Below are 22,619 nucleotides of genomic sequence, written 5' to 3' on the forward strand. Positions count from 1 at the left end.
ATATGAAGGACATTTAAATGTTATATTTTTATTTGATCAAAATAAACATTCCAGTGATGTATAATAAAAAATCTCAGATTTTAGACAGGAAGGCTCTAAATCTAGTGATGATATTACTAAAACAATGCAGTTGCAATGATATTACTTTATTTGGAATACCTTTAGCTTCCTAGACTAACCAGGTTTAGAGGATCGTTATTGTTAACAGTGATATTCCTGATAAAGCTGTGTCCTGGGAAATTTGCAACACATAACAACACCAAAGCCTCAGATGGGGAAATAATTTTTTTTTTTCTGAAACAAACGTTTAATCCGAAGGATGATTAGCAACTGTTTTCTGATACAGCAAATTTATTTTATATCAGCAGTGAAACCATCTGTTTTAGAGTCACACTGAAGTCTATGTAATGTACATTATTTTTGCACTACAAAAATATGTTCCTGAGTCAGGAAGACACACAAAGTTCTGCCATCTTTGCATAACAAATATCCCCCTAATAAAGCACGTCCCATAAAATTGACGGATTTTAACTGTAAACAAAACCTGGGAATTTTCTTCCCACCTCTGCGGTTCTGCCACCTGTGCTATTGCTTCAGAATGGAAAAATAAATAGATTATTTATCACACAGGGGTGCAGTTTGTCCGGCTGGATAGGTGCATGTGGCTCTGCGGGGCTGCGGCGCAGGGGCAGGCTTCTTGTTAATCTGAGGAATGTTGTTGCCCAGTGAACGGAGTAAATGAGTTCCTAGTGAGATTAAATGTCACAGGTCTGAAGGACTAAGGGTTGGGGAATCTAGTCAAAACAGATCTCTTTGTGGCAGTCACGCTATCTGATGCCAACTGGAGACGCGCACCTCCCTCTTCACACTTGTCCCACTTCCTCTCAGGTGCTGAATATCACTCCGATCTCTTTCCCTTTTCTGTGGGTGTAGAAGAGGTCGGATGAAGAGCTTTCTATCGCACTAACCTACCTAGAGAGTCGCTGTATGAGTGCATGCATGCAGCACTTGTGCACCACTACAGTCCTGCTCCTGCTCAGTTGTACTACAGCTTAAATTCAGTAGGTGGCACTAAAAATAACAACCAATTCACTCATTCCAAATGTCAAACAGGGACAAAGGGATACAATGTTGAGGGTAAATAGGATTAAATTCCACCAAAGAGGCAACCGAGGGGAGCTTTGCACCCTGTCAAATGAACAAAATGTGATTTTATCAGCACTGTGCGGCTGTAGGAATTCTTAGGCTTGCAAATGAGGAATTTAAAATCTTTAGGGTTTTTGAAATTCCTGTAGTTTTTCCAAAGAGATCACCTCCAACATTCACAAAGACGCTATTCTCCACATGGATATTGTTAAGCAGTAGTGCCCGTCAATAAATGAAGGCAGGGCTGAGGCGTTTGATTGGATTTGGAGCGATGTGAATAACACAGAGTGGGAAGTAATTTAGGAAGCCTTAGTCTTTTACTAATCCAGTGTTGCAGGTTTGTTTGTTTTTTTGTTTTGTTTTTTTATGTATTAAAATCATCCTGAAAATAAGGCTGAGATTAATTTCTCCCATCGATTTCTGTTTTTCTTTTTCCAGTTCTGCATTTTTGTAAATGGAAAGAATTTTCTTTCTTTGATAATTTTTGATTGTCCAAGTTCCTTAGAATTTGCAGCGACATTGCTGGAGTTATTTGCAAAAGTATTTGCATCTTTTAAACTGTTTTTTCTCACAAAATGTGTTAAATTATGACTATAAAAGACAGCAAACAGATGTACAAAAGGGAAACCCTGGAAAGAAATGACACATTAATGTCTAAGAACAACTAATTTAATTTAATTTAATTTAGACAGTGAACATTAATAAACATTAGAATTCATTGCAGCATAAATATGCAGGAAATAGCACAATAACTAAATTTCATCCATTGTTCTAAGATAAATAAGGACACAATACAAAACACCTCACTATACAATTCACAAGACAGAATGCAGTACATATTGTACTACTAAAAAAAAGAACAACATCAATGAAAGAAAACATTTATACCCAAGAAATAACTAATCTACAGACAGAAACAGTATATAAACAGGATACGAGACACTCCTCTCTAAGCAGTGGAAGACATTATGAATGGACACATAACTGGTTTGCTTTTTAAATAATGGAGTTTCGCTGTCTCTGATAGGTTCTGGTACTATTAGCACTAATTTTGGTTAAAAATGAATAAGAAACAAGTAATGTTTTTAAAAGTAGACATGATAAGAAATGCTATTTTTAGTAGTTTTTAAAAAAAAATTTGCATTGCATTTTCAAAACAGAATGACACTAAAAGTGCCAGTACTATCTTTTCAGATATTTTGTCGTCATTATATTGGAAGCTTCATGCTTTTTTTTTTTCCTTACAGAAATTTTCATCAACATTCCATAAAGGAAAATGTGTTCCTCCTCTTTCTGCAAAGGCTTTAGGTTTTTGTTTATTTTTAAAACTTAAAAAGAGAAACATAATTGAGATTCTATAAAAATAAAACATTTCCTGTAGTAAATATGTATTGAAAATTATTATCATTTTTTCAAACGGTAACATTCGTTTTGATCTTGAGAAACTGAGATTTAAAATGACTCTTTGGACTATAAAGGTTGCAGACTTCTGGTTTAGATCAGATCATGTAGTGTTCAAAAGACCCAGTCAAGGGTCAGTTTTAAAATGAATTGGAAATATGAAAATCTCTCCATTCAGTCTGACTGGGTTTGGGGTGTTTATACAAAAAAGAAAAAAACAAAAAACTGCATTGAACTTTATAAACATAACGGGATGAAATAGATCCAACATTGTGTATCTACACAAAGGATCAATGGTACAAAACTTTTCACATGAACTAAAATTGTGATATATTTCAAATTCACAACATAATTGCATTGTCTTGACATTATAATCATTAAATGATTGAATATTTATGAGATAATCTGTCTTTCCCTTCATGACATTGGGTGGTTTGTAAATAATTCACTGATGCGTTATTTTCATCCCTGGCAGAGGTTCCTCCATTGCACAGCTTTTCCCAGATGCCAGAGTTTTGTATAAAATAAGGTCCAGAGACTGTTGTGGTTGGAAAGACTGAGTCCATCTCCAGACTCTGATTTTTATAAAACAAAGAAGCTCAGTTGTTCACTTTGTGGTAACAAACTGGTGGGTCTCTTTTGTGATTAATATGATATTATTGATTCAGACAACATGAACAGAACGCCAGAGGTAATTCAACATTAGGCTCTGCGGAAAGTAAACGTGGCTACTTTAAAATTTGGCAAATTTGATGAGTTTGTGTTCTTATGCTGAACCCCTAATGGTGAATTTGTTAGGAACAGAGCAGCAGAGTCTATGCACCTTAACTGTACACAATAAATTAAAAAGCAGCAGATGCATGCATCTGACATTCTCTTCATGCATTTAATCTAAAATGTTTGTAAGACTGCATGCCTTACACTCACACAGATGAGGGTTAAAATGATTTCCACTGACTCTTTCTGCAGCCGCCTGAGCTGCAGCTAGTAAACAGAAGGATTAAGACATTTCTGGGGAAAGAGCATCTTTCCTTTGTCCAAGTGGAAACCTCAGTAATTAGCTGTCAGGGGAAGGCAGGAGGTAGCGTTCGGTCTCTGTGTGTGTGCATGTGATTGGCTGGGTCCACCAAGGAGAGGGTCACGGGTTTAGAGATACAAAACATGCTGGGATTATCCTCTTCAGCCCATTCCCTGTGTTGTTGATTTGCTCCTTTGTGCTCTCTGCTTCTGCACTTCAAACCCTCCTGTTTATGGTTCAGGAAATGCAAAAGCATCTCTCCTTTCTGACTCCACATCTGACGCTAAACCACTCAACCAGCATGTCATCATGTGTATGATACTGTGGGCACCCATTTTAATATTTGTCCTTTGTCCTTTGTTAGTCTTTGATTATGAAAAAGTGTTTTCAGTTTTCTTTTTTTAGGTTCAAAGTTCAAAACAGAGTGCCTTGTAAGTGCCTTTGAATTTTTTCATTGTTTTCTGTGTTAAAACCAGAATCTTTCATGTATTTCATTGGGATTTTTGTGATAAATCAACACAATGTTGTGCATACCTGGAAAGGAGAAGGAAACTGATTTAAATTATTCAAATGAAACTTGAAAACTTTGGTGAGTATTTGTATTCAATCCACTTAGCCAGAAACGTGGAGACCCATATTTCAACTAAAAGACAAAAATACTAATTTAAAAAAATGAACAAAATGTGCATCAAGAGGAAGAAATTTTTTCACATAAAAATAGCTCCACCTGCTCAGTCTGCTCAAAATAATTCAATCTGATTGGATGAAGATCTTGCCCCAGACTGTTAATTGGATTTTGGTTTGGACTTTGACTTGGACACGTTTAATATATATTATTCAATCAAATCCTTTGTGGACCTGATTTCATGTTTAGGGTTGTTGTCCAACTGGAAGATGAACTTCCACCACTGTGTCTCTGGTCTTTTATACAGTCTAATAGTTTTTCTTCTATCTGTCGTCTCATTAACTCTGACAATCTTCCCTCCCTTTGTAAACAAAAGTTTCCCTCAGCATGATGCGGTCTCTGTTCTGCTTCTGTTTAAACTTAGAAAATGAATGTGTAACAACCACATATTCTTTAGTTTTTAAAATAAATGCAAAGTTTTAAACTCCAGTAGAAGAAAATATTAAATAGATCATATATTCATAGTAAATTTTGGTTGATTGATGCTTTACAGGAGGCTCATTTTCCCTTGAGAATATAAAAACATAAGAGGTAGAAAACAAATGTTCATGGCTTTAATTATCTGGTTCGACAGTAGCTGACTTTAACATGAATAATTAAAATTGGAGTTACTTTGTGCAGTAAATGTGCCACTAACGCATATGACATTGTCACAATTCAGCTATAAATAAATCCTTTAGTTGTTAAATGTCATGATGTCGGACTGCAGAATAGTTTCACTTTTCCTGCTTCAGTGCAACATTTTGTTCAGGCACTGAAGTATCTTCTTGATCTAATTATGTCTTTATAAAAAGGTGAGTCATTTCACTACTGCTCTGGATGGTGACTGCATTCTTCTAATAAACAGTTTCTGTGTCAAACTGCAAGATGTTCTTTGTGAGAAACATAACTGCGTTGGCTTTGAGCTGGATAATTGTTAGCACATAAGACAATCTAACCTTGATTTGTTTTTCTGTATGTCAGTCTGAGGAAGTTGATTCTTCACACTCCCTGAAGAGAAGATGTTCAGGACGTGGTAGCCATTTTGTTTTCTAAAGCAAAGGCTTCACGTCCTGTTTGGGGCAGTTGTATCTCTCATGTAATGTCCAGAAATATAGAAGTCTGCCTTCACTCATGTTATTTCCTTCATCATGTATTTTCTGTGACGTTGAACACACAACTTGCCTCCGTTTACGTGGTTATGGACTTATCCTCTCCTCCCTGTTCTGTCTCAAGAATGACCTTCCACCCAACCTTCTGTACTTTTGTCCTCTTCATTTTCACTTCACGTGTGAAATCAAATATTCCCTTTTCTCACACTGACGTGCTCCTCGAGGCCCCAGAAGTCAGAGTGCAGGGTTCCATGACCTGTTTTATCCCAGATAAGAAGCTGGGAAGGAAGGCCACTCCATCTGAATATGCTTCCTAAGAGGATGTGTCACTGACAGCTTTATCCACATATTGTAAGAGTGACAACAGAAGGCAATACATCCAAGAGGAGAAGCTCCTTAAATACAAAGTCAAAGTCACAGGTCTCGGGTCGTGGAAAGGACTTCAGGAAGATGAAGTGGACTGGACAATATCAGACGATGGCTCTTCTGTTTCCTCTCAAGTCCAGACTGGATGGATGCTGTTGTTTTGTTGCTTCTTTTCCCAGGTGTAAATGTACATGTGCAGCCACGCATGCACAATTTTACATACACATGACTAAAAGGATATGTAATGCATTGAAACTTTTCACTTTGGGCTGGACCACGTAGTGGCACATGTTATGTTTAGATGAAATGCTTCACTGTCTCCCATTGGAGGAAGAGACCTGAATGATGACTTTGTGGAGCAATAGCCAGTAGATAGTATCTTACGCAAACATGAAAAGCAGTGGTGCCACTTACTATATTCTATCAGTTCAGTTTTAGTGCTTTGAAGATGCTTGAAGTTATTTTTCCCCACAGAGTTTTAGTTTTTGTGAATATTTATTTATGCAACCATTTTACTTACAGGGAACAGAAAAATAAAATCACACCACTAGGCTTACCCTGAAGTATTGAGTCCTTGTTACAACATTTGACCAATCATACAGATATTATCAAAATATTTGAATGCAAACTGTGATATCCAGCATCGGTGGTTTGGTTTCAACATTGCATTTGAAAACAAAGATACAAAACTCCTGTTATCATGAACTAAGAGATGACTAAACTTAATGCACTGGACAATAAAGGAGAGAAAAATACACCTTTAGTTTCACCCTTAGTTCAGGATCCAGGCAATTAGATTCCTACCAGGGAAGAAAATGTCTCGCGAAATCTACCAGTAAAAGTTTCCTTCTGAAATTTAGGAATAGCCGGCCATCCTTTACACCTGAGAAAAAGAAGGTGCAGGACCTTCAGGCGGTAGGCTTTGACCCACCTTGGAGAGCCGGAAAAGCTACCTGATGAAGTGGATCGACCAGGGAATTCTCTAGGGGAAAAAGCAGGAACAAGAGTTTGGGAACAGAAAGGTGGACCTGCTGTGACTCCCCAGGGGAATTCAGGAAGAGCGTGAGGTATCAGAGCAAAGTTAATGTAGCAAAACCACTGTGGACATTAGACAGTCACATATGGAGTCCATTATTCAGCCCATTTATTACCCACTAAACCCTCCCATATGTATGTTGGTGGGGTTTGGACACCTCACTCAGAGGGGACACAAGGTGGTAATTTTTCATCAATTGAAAAAATTATTAACTTAAAACAAGCTCATTTTTTCTTGCTAAAAAGTTATCTAAAAGTTAGTTTTGTATTATTTCAAGTGTACAAAGATATTTACACTAGAAACTAGACCAAAAATATGTAGTAAGATTTGCGTTTTTGGTAGTTAGCACCAATATATGTGTTTAAAATATAATATTTACAGCAAAGTCGTATCCTTTTTATGGTTTACAGCAAACAATTGCTTTTCTTTCAGGTGCCTTCGCAAAGCAAACCCTTGTCACCACACACGGATCGACTGGAGCCAAATAGGAGAAAGGGGAAAACACTTAAAGACTTCCTGAGAGCGAGGCAGGGTTACGGGATAAATGCAGCAGCATTGTATTAGTGTTTACAGAGGAACCAGACCTAACTGCACACCACCCATCCTGGACGCAGCAAACGCCACATCCAAGGTGAGAACTGTTTCTTCTCAGAGGATCAAAGCCAGATTGCGATTTTCGTGGCAGCATCAATTACAGGGGAACAGAGGTATAACTGCTACTCTTGACGGTAACTTGGCCTCAGGCCGGTACAGCTATTTCCTCTTCCTCAAACAAAATTACAAGTAACAAGGCGGGCAAACAAACTGCCAAAGTACTTGATTAGTTTCCTCCACAGTGTACCTTTTGCTCTTGTTATCGGCCCAGTGGAGTGAGGGCTAAGTACGAGCTGTTTGTCACTTGCTTGGCATTTCGGTCAGAGGTGTGTGCCCGTGTTTACTTATGGCCTATTCTTTTCCGTTACCGAGTTGCAGAAGCAAGGCTGCAAGCGCCCGCTCTTCTCACATCCTATTTCTAGCCGCAACCCTGGGGCAAAGCACTTCAACATCCTGAAGCTCAGACCTGACTGACCACAACGCTGCCCTCTGACCTCCAGGAGGCCCGCTCCCTAGAAGCTGAGAATGGAAAGAGGAACTTGGGGAGGGGGGCTGCGTTATGTCGCAGAACTTCCCACAATGACAATAATAAAAACAGTGTTTGTTTACGTTCTCACATGGAGACGGATGAGGAAGTCGGGGATCAGGGGAAGTCGGATGGGTGTAAAAGTTCAGCAAGAGATTCACAAGCTGTGGCTTTAGAGTTATGCAAGCTGCAAGTATTGAGATGGGGTTTAAACTTGACGCAGTACCAGAGTGTGTGCTTCTGCATGTGTGTGTGGTGATTGCATGCCTAACAGCAGCCAAATTTGAACGCACAGTGTGTCTGCTCTCTTTAAATAAGCCCCGGTTTAAAAATAATTGGAGGAAAATAGCCAAATTAGAACATGAATACTCAGTGTGCAAAAATAACCAACCTCACTAAGGATGCTGGTAAAGATTAGACAGGTGGTGGCAGTTATCAGAGTGACATGTAGCTGCGCATCTTTAAACACTGACTTGTTTGGTGAGTTTAATTTTAAATAGCAGCGGTTGGTTGTTTGCTTTAAAGGCATTTTGGGATGTCAGCTATTCCTGAAATTTGGGACTTTTTCCAAACACATTCCTGGTGGCTTTTACAAGTTGATGCAACACTTGTTTTCACTTGTGTGATGCACAGATGTCAATGCCAAAGAGGGAGGCGTGGTTAAGGTTTCCACACCTCCAGTTACACAAGTGATAATTTAAAGTTATATGATTGGGTCACAGTTTGGACAAATATTTCACTTGAAGTACTTCCGAGATCTGTCCCAGAAATAACAATGTTTCACAAGAAGTTGAAGTAAATTAAAAGCGTTACAACATTACCTGCTAGCCTGCAGTACTGTGACGAAATATTGGCCTCCCTATTAATCTCTTCTCTTTGTGCCCCAATGTCACACTCTAATGTTTCAGATCTTAAATAAAATCAGTTCAAACATTTGAAATACAGCATCTAAATTAATAATTGATGTTAATTAGGTCTCTTCAAAACCTGCATTTTGCTGGTGTTTGGATGACATCGCCTCATGCGCGCTGCAAAACTCTAAAATTTTTGAAGTTAAAGTCACAAACCGGTGACCGGTGAACAGAGTTCATGGTCCCATCATTTGCCACAAGTCGTCCGGCTCCTGAAGCATCAGTTCATCCTCAGATCACTGCGCTACCACCACTATGGTTGACTGTTGTTGTGATGTTCTTTTTCTAAATTACTTTGTTAGTATTTTACCACATGTAACACAAAGCTCATCTTCCATAAAGTTTTTTTTTCTCTTTTCCACCAAATATTTTCCCATTAAAATGTTTTAATTCTTAGTTTTGGCGTTCTTTTAGGTATGCATCCACCATGGACAGTGCGATCAGATGAAATGTCTACCCAATATATTTCTTTTTGTTGAGCCATCAACACCAACCTGCCTGGTTCTGTGGTGACCTTCTGGATTCATTATTGATGAACTCTTGGATTAAGTCTGCGACAGATTGGCGACCTGTCCAGGGTGTACCCCACTTCTCGCCGGAAACGTTCGCTGGAGATAGGCACCAGCACCCCTCCTGACCCCACTAGGGACAAGGGTGTTAGAAAATGGATAGATGAATGGATTAAATTTGTTAGGCTGGCCACTGCCAGGAAGGTTACATGTTTTCTCCATTTTCTCTAGATCAGGCTAAAATTTGTTGCTTTTTAATATCTTTAGCAAACAGAGAGAATTAAGAGACTTTTTTTTTTGTTTCCACAGGTCAAGCAGTGATCAGGCTTGGTAAACTGAACTCAGCTTTCATGGTAATTCATGAGTTAATTGGAAGAGATAACTTTTTAAATTAAAGTGAGATTTTGAAGGAAATATCATCTTGAGGCACTTTACAAAAAAAGTAATTTCAGTTCAACCACACATACATTCCAATTAATCCTTGTTATCAAACAGTGCATCAAGATCATTTCATTATTCCTATTAATTTAAAACTTTTATATCTAAGGAAATGCAGCAGATTGCACAAAGTCCGAACTTGTCATTTTGTATAAGCCCAGGTTGTTTTAGGTAGTGATTTATCTGTCAAAAAAACCAAAGTTGCATGCTTTTGTGTGTTCACTCAGATTATTGTCATATTGATTAATGGAGATAAACAGGAGCTGAAGAGAAGAGCTGCATGCTGAGGCAAACAGCTAAAACTGAGTAAAGATGACAAGAAGAGAGAAGAAGAAGACACCAGATTCACAACGAAGACATACAGCAGCTGCAGTGTTATACATACAGTATTTCATGCATACCAGCCAAGTTTACCACAGGATGGTCTCCTTTTCAGATTGAAAGCTTTCATGGTGCCATGACATTTCCTAATGCAATAGTAACAAAGGTGACCGCCTATTTTCCAGATTTCATTGGAAATTCATTCATTTTCACAAACACTGAGTCTTCTCAATACAGACCATCACTTCTAGTTTGCTGTCACGATTATTGCAACAGTATCCTGGACGAGTCTCCTTCTACTCTTCAGTATAAATTACAATAATAATGAATTTATTTATGTTGCGCTTTGAGTCAATCTGCTGTGCGTAACACTGACCAGCTGTTTGTGTTGCTGAAGATTTTAAGACACTCAACTTCAGGAAGGAAATCAATAAAATGAACAAAAACAACACAATCAAATTTATGGATCAAAGTGCAATTTCAAAAGCAAATTCAAAAAGAGAGAACAGCATGCAATTAAAAAAAACATGACATGTTTTTATAGGACAAAACAATTAAATAAATTGTATTTGGATTGAAAACAGAAGTCATCGTTTGTTTTCTGTCCTGAAGGCTGCACTCAGAAAGCAACATGTTTATAAAAGCTTCAGATTTTTGCTAAAATGTTGCACTTCTTGTTTTTGCAGACCATCACCAACCATCTGGCTGGCCTTGAAATACCACCTCTGTGCTCAAAACAATGTGCTGAATGTTGCTCAAGCAACCGGTTGGTCTCAAAAAAGTTCTCACAAATCATAACTCATGCTTTTTTTTAACTCCATGTTGGCCTAATTGTGATTAAATTTGTCTCTAAGTTGAGAATTTGTAAACGTAATTTTCTAAACGCCGTAGAGAGAAACTAGAGAGAAGTCCTTGAAGGCTGGAACGCGGCCCTGGCCTGTTATCCTGTTGTTAGCAGGACTCGTCCTGCACCTGCTGTTGTGATGAGGCTAGCAGTGAAGCAAACTGAGAAACTCCTCGTTCCAAGATGTATTAAATAACATATTGTATTTGTGCTTAGACTGAGCTGGAAAAACATGCACTGCATCCACATCACCTGCAGCTCTTCTTTTTAAAGGAGAAGTTCAACATTGATGCTTTTCCTATTTTCCAGCCTGAGAACTAAAGAGAAGAACACTTTTTAATTCCCCCTAAAAACAAAACAAAAAAATCAATTATAGCAAAATCTAGACTTATTTCATGTGACTGAGATCAAACTGTTGTGTTCACAGCCAAATAGACTTTAAAAACTGGAGGAAGAGTTAAAAGGAAATAAATGATATATATATTTTTTAAAAAACTAAAAAATATCTAACAAAGAAATGACAACAATTTATCCGAAAGTTAAAATAAACCAGGGATGCTCAATCGCGGGAAGCTTTTGAGTCGATCTCGGCAGTAAGTGTCAAACTGAACGCCGCCAGGATGCTGAGAGCAGCACTTCCTCTTCTGACAGGCTTATCAAAAATATTCACAATATTAAGTTTTAACAAACAAATGGCTTCGACCATGTTAGTTATGTGAAATTAAATTAATTACATCCAACTTTCAGAAGATTTGCCTTTACCTTTACAGAGCTCTTTGGTTCCTCCTATCAGTCTGTAGTTTCTCATATTGATGTCATCAAACCAAATTTCAGATCTACCATAACTGACTGACACCTGCTGGCCTCAGGTTTGCAACCAGCTTGTGACTGAGAAACCAGTAACCTCCTCCCAGTGTCAGAATCTCACTGAGGAAGAAACTGCATTAGGTTTTCTATCCCTTTATTATTTCTGAAAGAACTGATGTATATTCACATAGAAAATAAGTCAATAGGGTTTAATTTACTATTTTTATGTATTTGTGTCTTGAGGTAGATCTCAGCCGGCTGGTGAGAGAAAAAGTAGATCTTGGTCTCATAAAGTTCAATGCTTTAAACGAACCACTGTTATTATTATAATTATTATAAAATGTCACATCCAAAAATCAGAAAAGCTAGTAATTTATGTTCAGGAGTCCAAATAAATGTTTTTTCTTCAGTCTGTTCAACAGCAGAGTAGTGGAAATTTAAAGATGAAATTCTTTGACCAAACTCAAGGGCGGCGCTATTTGTTTAAAGGATGTAGTTCCACAGTCAAACACAAGCACACTTAGAGTTTTGTTGGTTAAGTGTGCTGTTAATTTACCGTACTTTTTTCTGACTTTACTGGCTCATGCTAGTAAAGTCTGTTTGATGATGCTTCCACTGGGACACTGTGTGTTTTAAAGGCTGTAATTCCAAATGTTTAATGGACTCCGAGCTGCTAAGTGGTTTCTGAAAACATCGTAAATGGATACAAATACAGCAACATTTATTTGAGGCATTTATATTCTCCTGATGTACATTCAGTACATAAACCTCCCACCAGTGATGGTTGGAGTCAAACATCAATGTTGGTAATATTTTATAGTTTAAATAGAGTAACATTTGTGGACTCCATTTTAGTAATGAGTTGTACTTTACTCAATTATTTCCACATTTGCGATGTTGTACTTTAACATTGACAAAATGAAAAAAAAATAAACATAAATAAAGTGTTAGCATTTTGACAGAAGATTATTTTTTACCTCCCAACCTATGCTCCTAATTTTGCTAAATAAACTTGAGTCTGTATCCACATTTGTTTGTCACATTTCTGTCAATTATTAATTATTATTGCTCTAGAGCACATATCAATGTGCTCTAGAGCAATTTTTATGTCAATTTTTATGTCAATTTTTATGTGGCCCTCTAGACTCCAAATTACATCAATAACTCCCTCTAGTTTTTCACAAATCCACAAAAAAAAAAAAATGTAAAAAAATCAACAGATCGTCACATTTTTGGAAATTTTACTGACAAAAACATTGGGCTAAAGTGACTGCTGCCTCAGCCTTACTTGATGTCAGATTATAGTCTGTGACCAACACGGCAATAATAAAAAGTCACATTTAACATCACACAAATATTGAAATTAATATTTCTAAATTAGCACCACAAAATCTATGATTTTGATTGCAACCCCCGCCCAAAAACCCCACAAAAGCAATAAAAATTCTGGCTGGACTGATCAGTTTCTTAAGACATTATTTAATTTTAAGAAACTCTTATTGAATGCTGAAACAGGTGTTTTTTGATATTTTAGCAATTCAATGGTTTTATCAATACATTCTGCCTCAACCGGCCCTTTAAGAGCATTCAGATTTTTGGTATGGCCCAAAGTGAAAATGAGTTTGACCACTGCTGTAGAGCAATGTCAGATTGAAGTGAACAGCCATTTTTGAAGTCATTTTCTAATTCGGGATTATCAACATGTCTGTTTTACTCTGACGGCACATTCTCTTGTTTTTTTTTTTGTCAGCAATGGCAAACTGAATAACAATTTTCCATCATTTTATTTCCCTCTCCTTCCAATGCAGGTAAAAAAACAAAACAAACACTATGCGTGAAACAGGAATTAATTTATTTTACTGATTCATTTGCTTCAGTAGAGGAAAACCAAGCAGGCAGTTTCCACGAAGACGATAGCTTCGCCACAAGCAGGAAAACAGGTATATTTCCTGACTCTGATCCTTAAATCTGCCGTCTCATGTTCGACCAGCATCTCTTCTCAGCATCAAGCCTCAAAGCTTCCAGTAATTCAGCTGCAGCCGTCAGTCCTGCCTGCTGGGAGATTCTGAAGTACTGAAAGGTGAAACAGCAAAGAACCAAAAAAAAAAAAAAAAAAGAAAAAATAAAGCTTCCCAGCTGCGACTTCACTACCTGAGCTCGGTACATCAAAAGACCAAACAGAAACCAGCAGGGGGGCTTGGCAAACCTGCGCTTGCCTGATAAAAAGCCTGAAAGGTTCAGCACATTAACCCACATGCTGACATGAATCTGTGAGAAGGACGGAGGGCCAATCAGTAGCTGAAGGGAATGACATAAGGCCGCTCAGTTATTTGGGTGCAAAGAACAAATAGTGCTTTGTAATAATATTTTACTGAACTTTTATGAGATAAATCAACATAAATCAACAGGTAGCGCATAATAGTGAAGTTTAGGAAAGGAAAATGATGCATGTTTTCCAAAATGTTTCACAAATAAAAATGAGACGCGTGTATCTCATTGTTTCAAGAGACAAAATATATATATATGTATGGACATAAAAGAGCTTTACTTTACTGATCATAGTGATTGAATGGGATCACAGATGCATATGTGTGTTTATAAGCCTTTACAGGAGCTCCCATCACGGCCACAACACAACACAGACAGAGAGATGCTCAGAAACACAGGGAGGCTGCTGAGGAAGCACAATGTCAAACTGACACACACCTGTTGCAGACTCATGAGATTGAAATCAGCAACGGTGCCACGCCGATCACAATCATTATCATTTTAAAAAACCTGAAAAGGTCCAATTTTTTGTGATGATTTGTTTTGTTATGTTTGCAAAATTAATACTGATAAAACTAAGAATCGGTGCTAGGAAAATCAAAATGGAACAGGTTGAAATAGAGGTGGAATGGATGTGTTTGAGAAAACCGAGGAGACAATGAAACTGACACAATGTGCAGCAGAACCAAAGGTGATATCTGCCTCTCATTATGAGCTTAGAAAGTGAAAACTCTCTCCTTCACTGAAACTCATTCCTGTTGACGGCAGAAAGACGGAGACTTAAAAAGAGAAAGAGCCCTTCACCTCTGATGCTCTCTGGAAAGTACATGGGGAAAAAATCTGAAGGAAAACAAAATCTCTTTTATCTCTGTGGGCAACCCAAATCCTCAGCTGCTGCTGCTGCCAAATTTCAAATTAAAAAGGTGGAATGTTGGGATGCATAAGCACCACAGTAATGTGTTGAGAGCAGACAGATGCTCGCTCATGCCTGAGCTTTTGTTCCGGAGCATTTTTGCCTTTTGGACGGATCAAACTAATGAAAAACAGCATTAAACACACAAGCCCAAGCATCAGCAGAAACAATAACTAATGGGGGATCATTTGATTTGTGTGTGGTAACAAGAAATGAGCAGACAGGCACCTATTTATCCCAAGGTTACTGATTTTTTTTCTTCAGAAAGAGATCAGAATACAGTCTGAACTCAGTGAGTTGTGATAAGTTGTGCATCAAAGCTTACAACAAATTTATTCACTCTATTACTAGTGAAAACACATCATTATTAAAGAATAATGAGGTATTGTCTTGAAAATACGAAAAATATTAAATATCTAGTTCACTGTTGGTGAAGAAAATCATCCTAAATTCATGAATTTAGATGTGGGGGTCCTCTTCTTCTTCTTCTTCTTCAGAAAACTAAAGAAAAACAATTAAAACCTGGATACTCAGGCAGAGGTTCTCCTTTAATTAGGAAAGAAACATCTAGTGGAAGCTACAGTAGAGTGATTTAAATCAACATATAATAATGTGTTGTGATGGTCCAGTCAAAGTCCAAATCTAAATTGAAATGAGAGTCCACGGCCAAACACAAAGATTAATGCTCACCAACGCTTTCCATCCAATCAGATTGAGCTTGAGTGAAGAAGAATGGACAAAAATATGCTGTACTGGTGTTGAAAACAATTGCAAGCCACACTTTTCAGATTTTTATGTGAAAATGTGGGAAACCGAGAAGTTATTCTTGTGATACGTTGTATTGGTCTGACATTTAAAACAACACATTATAGTTGTTTGTGAAGAAGGAATATTACCGTTCATATCACCTGCTGGTGAGATTATTCCAGCAAACAGATCCCGGTAAATTAAAGCCGACTGTGTTGGTATAAAGACCAGGAAGTCACAACTTTAATCTAACAAAGAAAGGTATGTTCTGGTGCAGCTTTCCTTTCCTGAACTTCAAGAGACAAACGGCCACAAACTTTAGACAACACAACAATCCAGGGATGAGAACAGAAACAGAAATATTTTACTACTATTACACAATTCAGATTTTTAGTTGGACTTTTACCATGTAAACGATGAGTCAGAAACTATGTTTTTTTTGTTGTTTTTTTTCCTTCAGTGGCACAATAAGCCATAAACTAAAAAGCATGTTTTATGGTTTTGTCTTTACAAGTCGGTTCGTAACGTTGTCCCATGCTGTTGTGGGTTCGTTTTAGAAGCAGACTTTAACATTTACAGCACACGAATTTCACGCATGTGAACCGAGACAACTTTTAGGACAGCAGGAAGGAACGTATTCAGGTTTCTTGTGTAAGAACCCCTAATGAGCCTCACAGTGGTATTTTCTGACTACAAAGAACTCATGTTTATCACTACATCTCAGACTCTAGAGGCTACTTTGGAAACTAAAAGTCCCCTTCAGCTTAATGGGATAATAAAACCATAATGGACCTTAGAAACCACACCAGGAATGAAGTCATGTTGGTGCTGCAGCCTCAGAGAGCAGATCACAGAGTCGGAGCATTAAGGAGGCACAAACAGCTGTGATTAAACCAAGGGATGATGATGATGATGATCCTCTGCTTTGACACAGCCTCATTTGGTCTCGTGGTTGCCTGCATACTTTAGCTTCCAGCGGGCAAAATACCCCCAGGGCTCCTAAAATACACAGCAGGCTGATCCAGTCAGCGAGCAGCGACGAGGCAACGCTGCAAGCCCCAACAAGCTGGTCAGCAGCGCAAGACTCAGATAGCAGCCAGGCTGGGTGTAATGGTAGTAACTTCTTGTTTCGCAAAGAAAAGAAGTCCTTATTCTCTGATGGAGTAGTTTGATTAAAACAACAAAAAAAATGCTTTTTTTAAATTTAACAAACACTTAAACACAGTCAAGGCTGATCATGCCACCGGGGTCACTGAGGTCGAGGAATGCTGAGACTGAAAACGCCAAGGCTGACACCCAGTGGCCACATTTAGTTACTGCACCAAGGGATCCAGGATCAAAGACAAACGTATAAATTAGAAATCCATCGTCAAAACGTTGATTTATTTCAAATATCTCAGTCTTGATAATATGCAAATTAATTGCCCACAGGTTGATGTATTTCCAGCATTTGACTTTAGATGAGTATAGTTCATAGCTAATAAAAAAGCTGTAATTTATTTAGAAAAGGGAACAGAAACGTTCTGTTTACAATTATGGGGTAAGATTGCTGACTTCGTTGTTGTCCAGCAGAAAGTCACACCTTGCTTAAGAAAACAACAAAAGAAGCTGGAGCTACACATTGTGCTTTGCAATGGAAAGTTGGATGGAAGGAAAAAGTCTGCAAAAGCAAATTTCTGGAGCCTGTACTGGTTTGTTGTCATAAAGAGGAGTGGGGAAGAATAAAGTCCAAGTTGCTTAAGGTACAGTGAGAGGTTCCTGTGGTGATTTGTTGTGAGTACAGAGCTACCTACATAACTAGTTCCTCAATCATTTATTAAGAGGATGGAGGTGCATGTGCTGGGTCTGAATGGGTTCTTAATGTACAGGGATTTTTTATTTTACATCCTTGTGTGCATTTATTACTTTTGTGATGGTTTGGAGGAGTGCAATGTGTCTGGGCAGTATACTCTTTCTGTGTGAGGCAAATTTCTCCCAGGGGAGTCAAACAGAGATTGGGTTTTGTTGTCACCTGCAGGTGTTGGTCCGCTAAGTCCAATCAAAGTTGGTATAGCTGCCTAGGAGGGAATTTTAGATCACTTCATGCATCAAGCTCACATTCAGAACTGAACAAATGAAATAAATTAACTTTTTGCTGATGTTTTGACTGACCTGCATAGGAAAACAAATTAAATGAAAGAAGGGATTCGTCACAGATGTGTGTGGACGCAGCAAATCTTTACTAACAAAAACTTACTTCATCAACAGCTGCAGCCTCAAAAGTCATCACTAAACCAGACTCAAACAGAAAACACGAACAATGCTCTGGACTGACGACGGAGGTAAATCAATTCAGCAAAAAGAATAGAGGATATTCTGACATCTTTAACAATTACTGTCTTTTATAAATGGATCGTCCAGTCAGTTATCAGATCTGATAACAACACCTGTGGCTGGAAGCTGACGTCCTCTATAGAAGCTTTTAGTTCATTCCATTATTACGTCTGATTTGCTCGTCATCCACCAGTTATTAAGAGTTTAGAAGGCAGTAAACACTAAACAGGGCTGAAATATCTATAAATAAGAACCTCTTGAACTAAATGAGGCAACATTTGAGTCAAACAGCTTCAACTGAGTTGATCCGGCTTAGCTGAGAGCGGACGGCTGACGGCTGCTCCTCCACCTTCAAGCGCTCAGAAATTTCTGTCTGTTTAACCGGCTTGGTTCAGTCCTCTCACAGCTGACCTGCATCACAGACTCAGGGAGCCCACACGATCAGCCGGGGCAACCAGAGGAGACCGAGAGTACAGGGCTGGGCCCGGCCCGTCATCATCTGAGCCTGGGGAAGATTCTGATGAAGAGGATCATGCTGATGAAGGTGAAGGAGACCAGGATGAGCATCAGCCACAGCAGCCAGTTGACGGACTTCTTGGTGTGTTGCTCCAAGCGCTCCGACTCCGTCTTCAGCTTCTCAAAGTTCAGGTCGGCTTGACGCATGGACTGACTCAGCGTCTGGAGAGCAGAGACGAGTCTGACGTCAACATCCAGATAAATGCAGCGGCATGGATAACCGCTGATGCACACCGTGTTTTATACAATCGCAATTAATCGATTAATTGCCGACTGGAATTTACAGACTCAAAACAAAGCTGTTTGCTGAAAAAAAAAAACAAAAGATGTTCATAGCTGTAATTAAGCCAACACTGTAGAAAAATATAAACATTTTGCATTTAAAATAACACTTTTATCTGTTTATGTTTCAGACAAAACTCCTCAAGTAGAATAGTTTTAACTTCACCCAGTTCAAATTTATTACAGTATTGCTGTGTTGTTGCATTTTAGGCAATAAAATGTTTATTTTCTTATTTTAAAAAGGAATTGAATTATTTGCATATTTTGGTGTAAGTGGTTAAATAAATAAAAAAATCTATAGAACTTTTTTGATCTGATTAATCGTCAGAATAAATTAACAGATTAATCGATAACTAAAATAATCATTATTTGCAGCCCTGGTTGTAAATGTGCACTGCCTACTTGTGACCAAAATTAGCTAAAAAAAATCGAAAATTTAAATGGAAACAGCTTTTTAGGAGAGTGTTAATAAAAATAAAGAAAATAGAAACATAAGCTTGAACTCTTATTATAGTGAAGCTTTTAACTGCTTCTGGGTGGTTCCAGGTGGATTGGTGACCTCTCTCTTCAAACCTCTTCCCTGAAAACTCAGTTTCTACAAGCTGGTCCTCTATCAACTTAGGTCAGTCACTTTGAAGGAGAGGAGGCAAATATTTATGAAGCCATTAACTTTATACAACAAATCAACTGACTGGTAGCTACCTGATTGTCCTGCTTGATGATGTTTTGAGCAGCCAGAGTGTTGTTTTTGAGATTTCTGGCCAAGTTGAGCATGTCCTCTGCCAGCTTCTCCTGGAGGTTGTGGTGGTGTTGCATTACTGCGTCCAGCTCGGCTGCAGACTGCCGCTCATCCAGAGGAAGAACTCTGCAAGATTTTTAAAGCGATGAGTCGAGTCAATGGGAAAAAACCGTAGGAGCGTTTGTTTGGTGACGCAGTGCCGTTTGAGTTCACCTTCTATTTCTCAAGTCTCCGTCTGCTGTGGGTGAAAACATTAGATTGTTAGAAAGCGCTTAAAGTAAAGATACTGAAAACTAGAGGTCTTAAGATTTAAAAGGTTTCTTACCTTTGACCGACATCCGCTGCAGAGTAAAAGACATGAGTTAAACATGCCATAGCATTTTTAAGTTCATTTTTCCATTAAAGTAAAATCAGGGGGGTACACACTTTTAAAGAGGGTGAGCAAAAGAATCACTTTAAAGAAAAAATATATTATGGAATTTATTATTATAGCATTAAAACACTTAATATCCAGTCTAATTCGCCTGATCGCTAAATAACGCGCGTCTCATCTCACCGTGCCGAGCAGTTCGTCTCTCATCTCCCCTGTAAACCGCGCCTTCGACTGAATGTGAACGGTTTTAGTGGCTGGCATCCTCTCATTGGCTATAGTCGGTGTGCGACCCGGAGCAAGGAACTGATTGGCTAAGGCCTTCTCTGTTGGTGATGCCTGTGGATGATTATGAGTTGAATTATTGTGAACTGCCATTTATATAAATAAGCTGAACGTGGGAAGAGGGAAGAGCATTGAAGATCTCAAATCTTACCAGTTTCTCCGCCTCTAAAAGTCCTTTTAGAAAATCGACTTTTCTTGTGTATTCAGTCAGGATCTCTTGTGTCGGTTTGCTGCAAAAAGACACCAACACAGAGGCAGCAGAACGTTTTTACAACAAGACACCAGCTGTGAGTGCAGTGACTTCTGTACAAATTAATAGAGAATGTTCAAGTTTCAAGAAAGAAAACATTCTCGGTCCAGACTGTGTTTATTAAATGTCCACAATTTAGTAAACATTAGAAAAAATTTATAATCAAGGTAAAAATAAAAATCATGGGGAGTGTAACCTTGGGCTTTTCCTCAGAGCCACCAACATGTCCACCAGGGCTGCAACGTACTACAGAAAAACAAACAAAAAAATTAATAAACATGTTTGCAGAATCCTATAGTGTATGGTTATTATAAGAATCTTGAAATGCTTCTATTATTTCAAGTAAGTGTTCCAGGAATGTGGCTGATTTTAGCCCCTAAAAATAATAAGTAAGGAAATGTATCAACATTTCAGACGAAGTTGTCCCAGTACAGTATTATATTTTTCATAGTATCTCAAAAACAATCATTAGTTATACTGTGATTATTATTATTATTAATAATAATGAACAGATTTACATAATCACTTTTATAAATATCAGAAGCTGCAAGAACGGTCGGACTTGTTCTTACTGTTATTTTCTGCTGTTTCCATGGGAACATAATGAAATGCTGAACTTTTATACCAAAATACGGTAAACAAGGTTCAATAGGCAGAACATAAAAACAAGATTAAAAACATAAAAATGAGATAGAAAGCGTATATCACAGTTCCTGCTTTCTGACGACGTGGCTAACAAGGCAGCTAACAGCTGTTGAGCTAACAACAACAACAACAGTAAATCTGCAGCTATAATGAAACGTAACTCTTTGAGCTCAGCTCTGGTTTACCTTCTCCAGTCTCCATTCAGTCTCTCCTCGTTTTTCCGACGCCATGGTTTCACAGCGAGACAATAATCTAATAAAATTGATCTCTAGTCTAGAAGCCATGTTGGAATCGCGCAGTGTCGCAGCTGTATGACGGTGACCAGGCGCAGTCGCTAACAAAGGACGTCTCCCGGTATGGCAGGACGTTTTATCATAAAATCAACGTCACCACACTTTATTTCCAGATTTCTCACAGCTATATGATGATTAGACATATTAATAATTTAAGAAATCTCTAAGCATATTTTGAACTTAAAAGTACCTATATAAAATTTCGCTAATTACCTTTTAACTAGTATAAATTACGTCACACAACCATTAAGTTTTATGGAAGCTTTAATTCAAGATATCTACTATCTGAAACATATATTTCAGATATCAACACATAGATGATGACTAGTCAAAAAGTAAAATATCTCACTTTTTGTTGTGAAAAGTCCTAATTCCAATTATGAAATATGACTTGAATGACGCCATAATTCAAGATATTTTACATGTACTTTTGGATTGGAAAATTTATAGATTTGACCAGTGCAAATTAAATTGCAGATGTCTTGAAAGCAAATAATGACTAGGCAAAACTAGCAAAGAGATATCGAGAACTGTAATTTTGACAAGTCAAAATTCATTTAATTAATTAATTAATTAGAGAGCTTGAATATAAAAAAAATCTAGACGGTTTCTCTATTTCAGATGTCTTGAATTAACTGATTACTGATATCTTGAAAACTTATTCTGCCTAGATAAAAAAAAATTCCAGATTTTATGTAACAATTTGAAAATTCAAAAAAAAAAAAAAAAAACATAAAAAATGTAATAATAATTTTAAGCTTTAGAATAGATTGACAGCTGTTTTCAACTGCAATGTAAGTATCGGAAGAGAATAAATTGGAAGTACAGGTTATATCTATGAAGATGAACATTTTCTACATTATGACATTTTGTGCAGAAAATCCTAAATTCTCCAGGCAGTTTTTTGAACAGCTCAGTACAGCACAAGGGGGCCTTTGTGCAACATTTTAATTGTCAAAATGTAACTGAAAATATCTTGAATTTTTCTTTTTACCAGTCAGAATTAGAGGTGGTTCACTGAGTTTTTATGAGATTAACACATGAATATGGGGATGTTATCAACAACGTGTTCATAAAATATAAGGATGTGTCAAAAAAAATTCCTAATGCATGAAATTTATATTAAGACAAATAAGCAAGACAAAAACTTATCACATATTTCTTTTAACTTGAATCAATTTTTGTCAGTGAACACAATTTTTCACATCTCTAGCTGAATATGCTCTAGTCTCCTCCTCCATGTGTGGTGCATTCACACCACCATTGATTTATCTGAAACTTTTGACCCATTTTCTCTGGACCCCT

The 22,619-nt window shown here is 37.7% G+C and overlaps 1 protein-coding gene across 2 annotated transcripts; it reads right to left on the reverse strand.

Annotated features, from left to right (window-relative positions):
- Positions 1-17,821: 17,821 nt before the first annotated feature.
- use1 (unconventional SNARE in the ER 1) lies at positions 17,822-21,343 on the reverse strand. Of its 2 annotated transcripts, none has more exons than XM_023339126.1 (8): positions 21,207-21,343; positions 20,573-20,622; positions 20,278-20,356; positions 20,028-20,180; positions 19,797-19,812; positions 19,685-19,706; positions 19,435-19,597; positions 17,822-18,612 (listed from the first exon to the last, which is right to left on the reverse strand). In XM_023339126.1, exons 1-8 carry the CDS (start codon positions 21,303-21,305, stop codon positions 18,430-18,432), a joined length of 765 nt encoding a protein of 254 aa, XP_023194894.1. In that variant the 5' UTR covers positions 21,306-21,343; the 3' UTR covers positions 17,822-18,429. The 2 variants fall into 2 exon arrangements, with proteins under 2 accessions (XP_023194894.1, XP_005800569.2); XM_005800512.3 differs by having other exon boundaries at positions 19,685-19,709.
- Between the last annotated feature and the right edge of the window lie 1,276 nt (positions 21,344-22,619).

The sequence above is a fragment of the Xiphophorus maculatus genome, chromosome 9 (genome assembly GCF_002775205.1).
Source record: "Xiphophorus maculatus strain JP 163 A chromosome 9, X_maculatus-5.0-male, whole genome shotgun sequence".
NCBI classification, from domain to species: domain Eukaryota; kingdom Metazoa; phylum Chordata; class Actinopteri; order Cyprinodontiformes; family Poeciliidae; genus Xiphophorus; species Xiphophorus maculatus.

Excerpts from the sequence above, each read along its gene's own strand:
- use1 (XM_005800512.3), bottom strand. The coding sequence starts at position 21,305 with ATGGCTTCTAGACTAGAGATCAATTTTATTAGATTATTGTCTCGCTGT. Across the intron at positions 20,357-20,572 it reads GCTCTGAGGAAAAGCCCAAG|CAAACCGACACAAGAGATCC; the intron begins GTTACACTCCCC and ends GTCTTTTTGCAG. Across the intron at positions 20,181-20,277 it reads TTTTAGAGGCGGAGAAACTG|GCATCACCAACAGAGAAGGC; the intron begins GTAAGATTTGAG and ends AATCATCCACAG.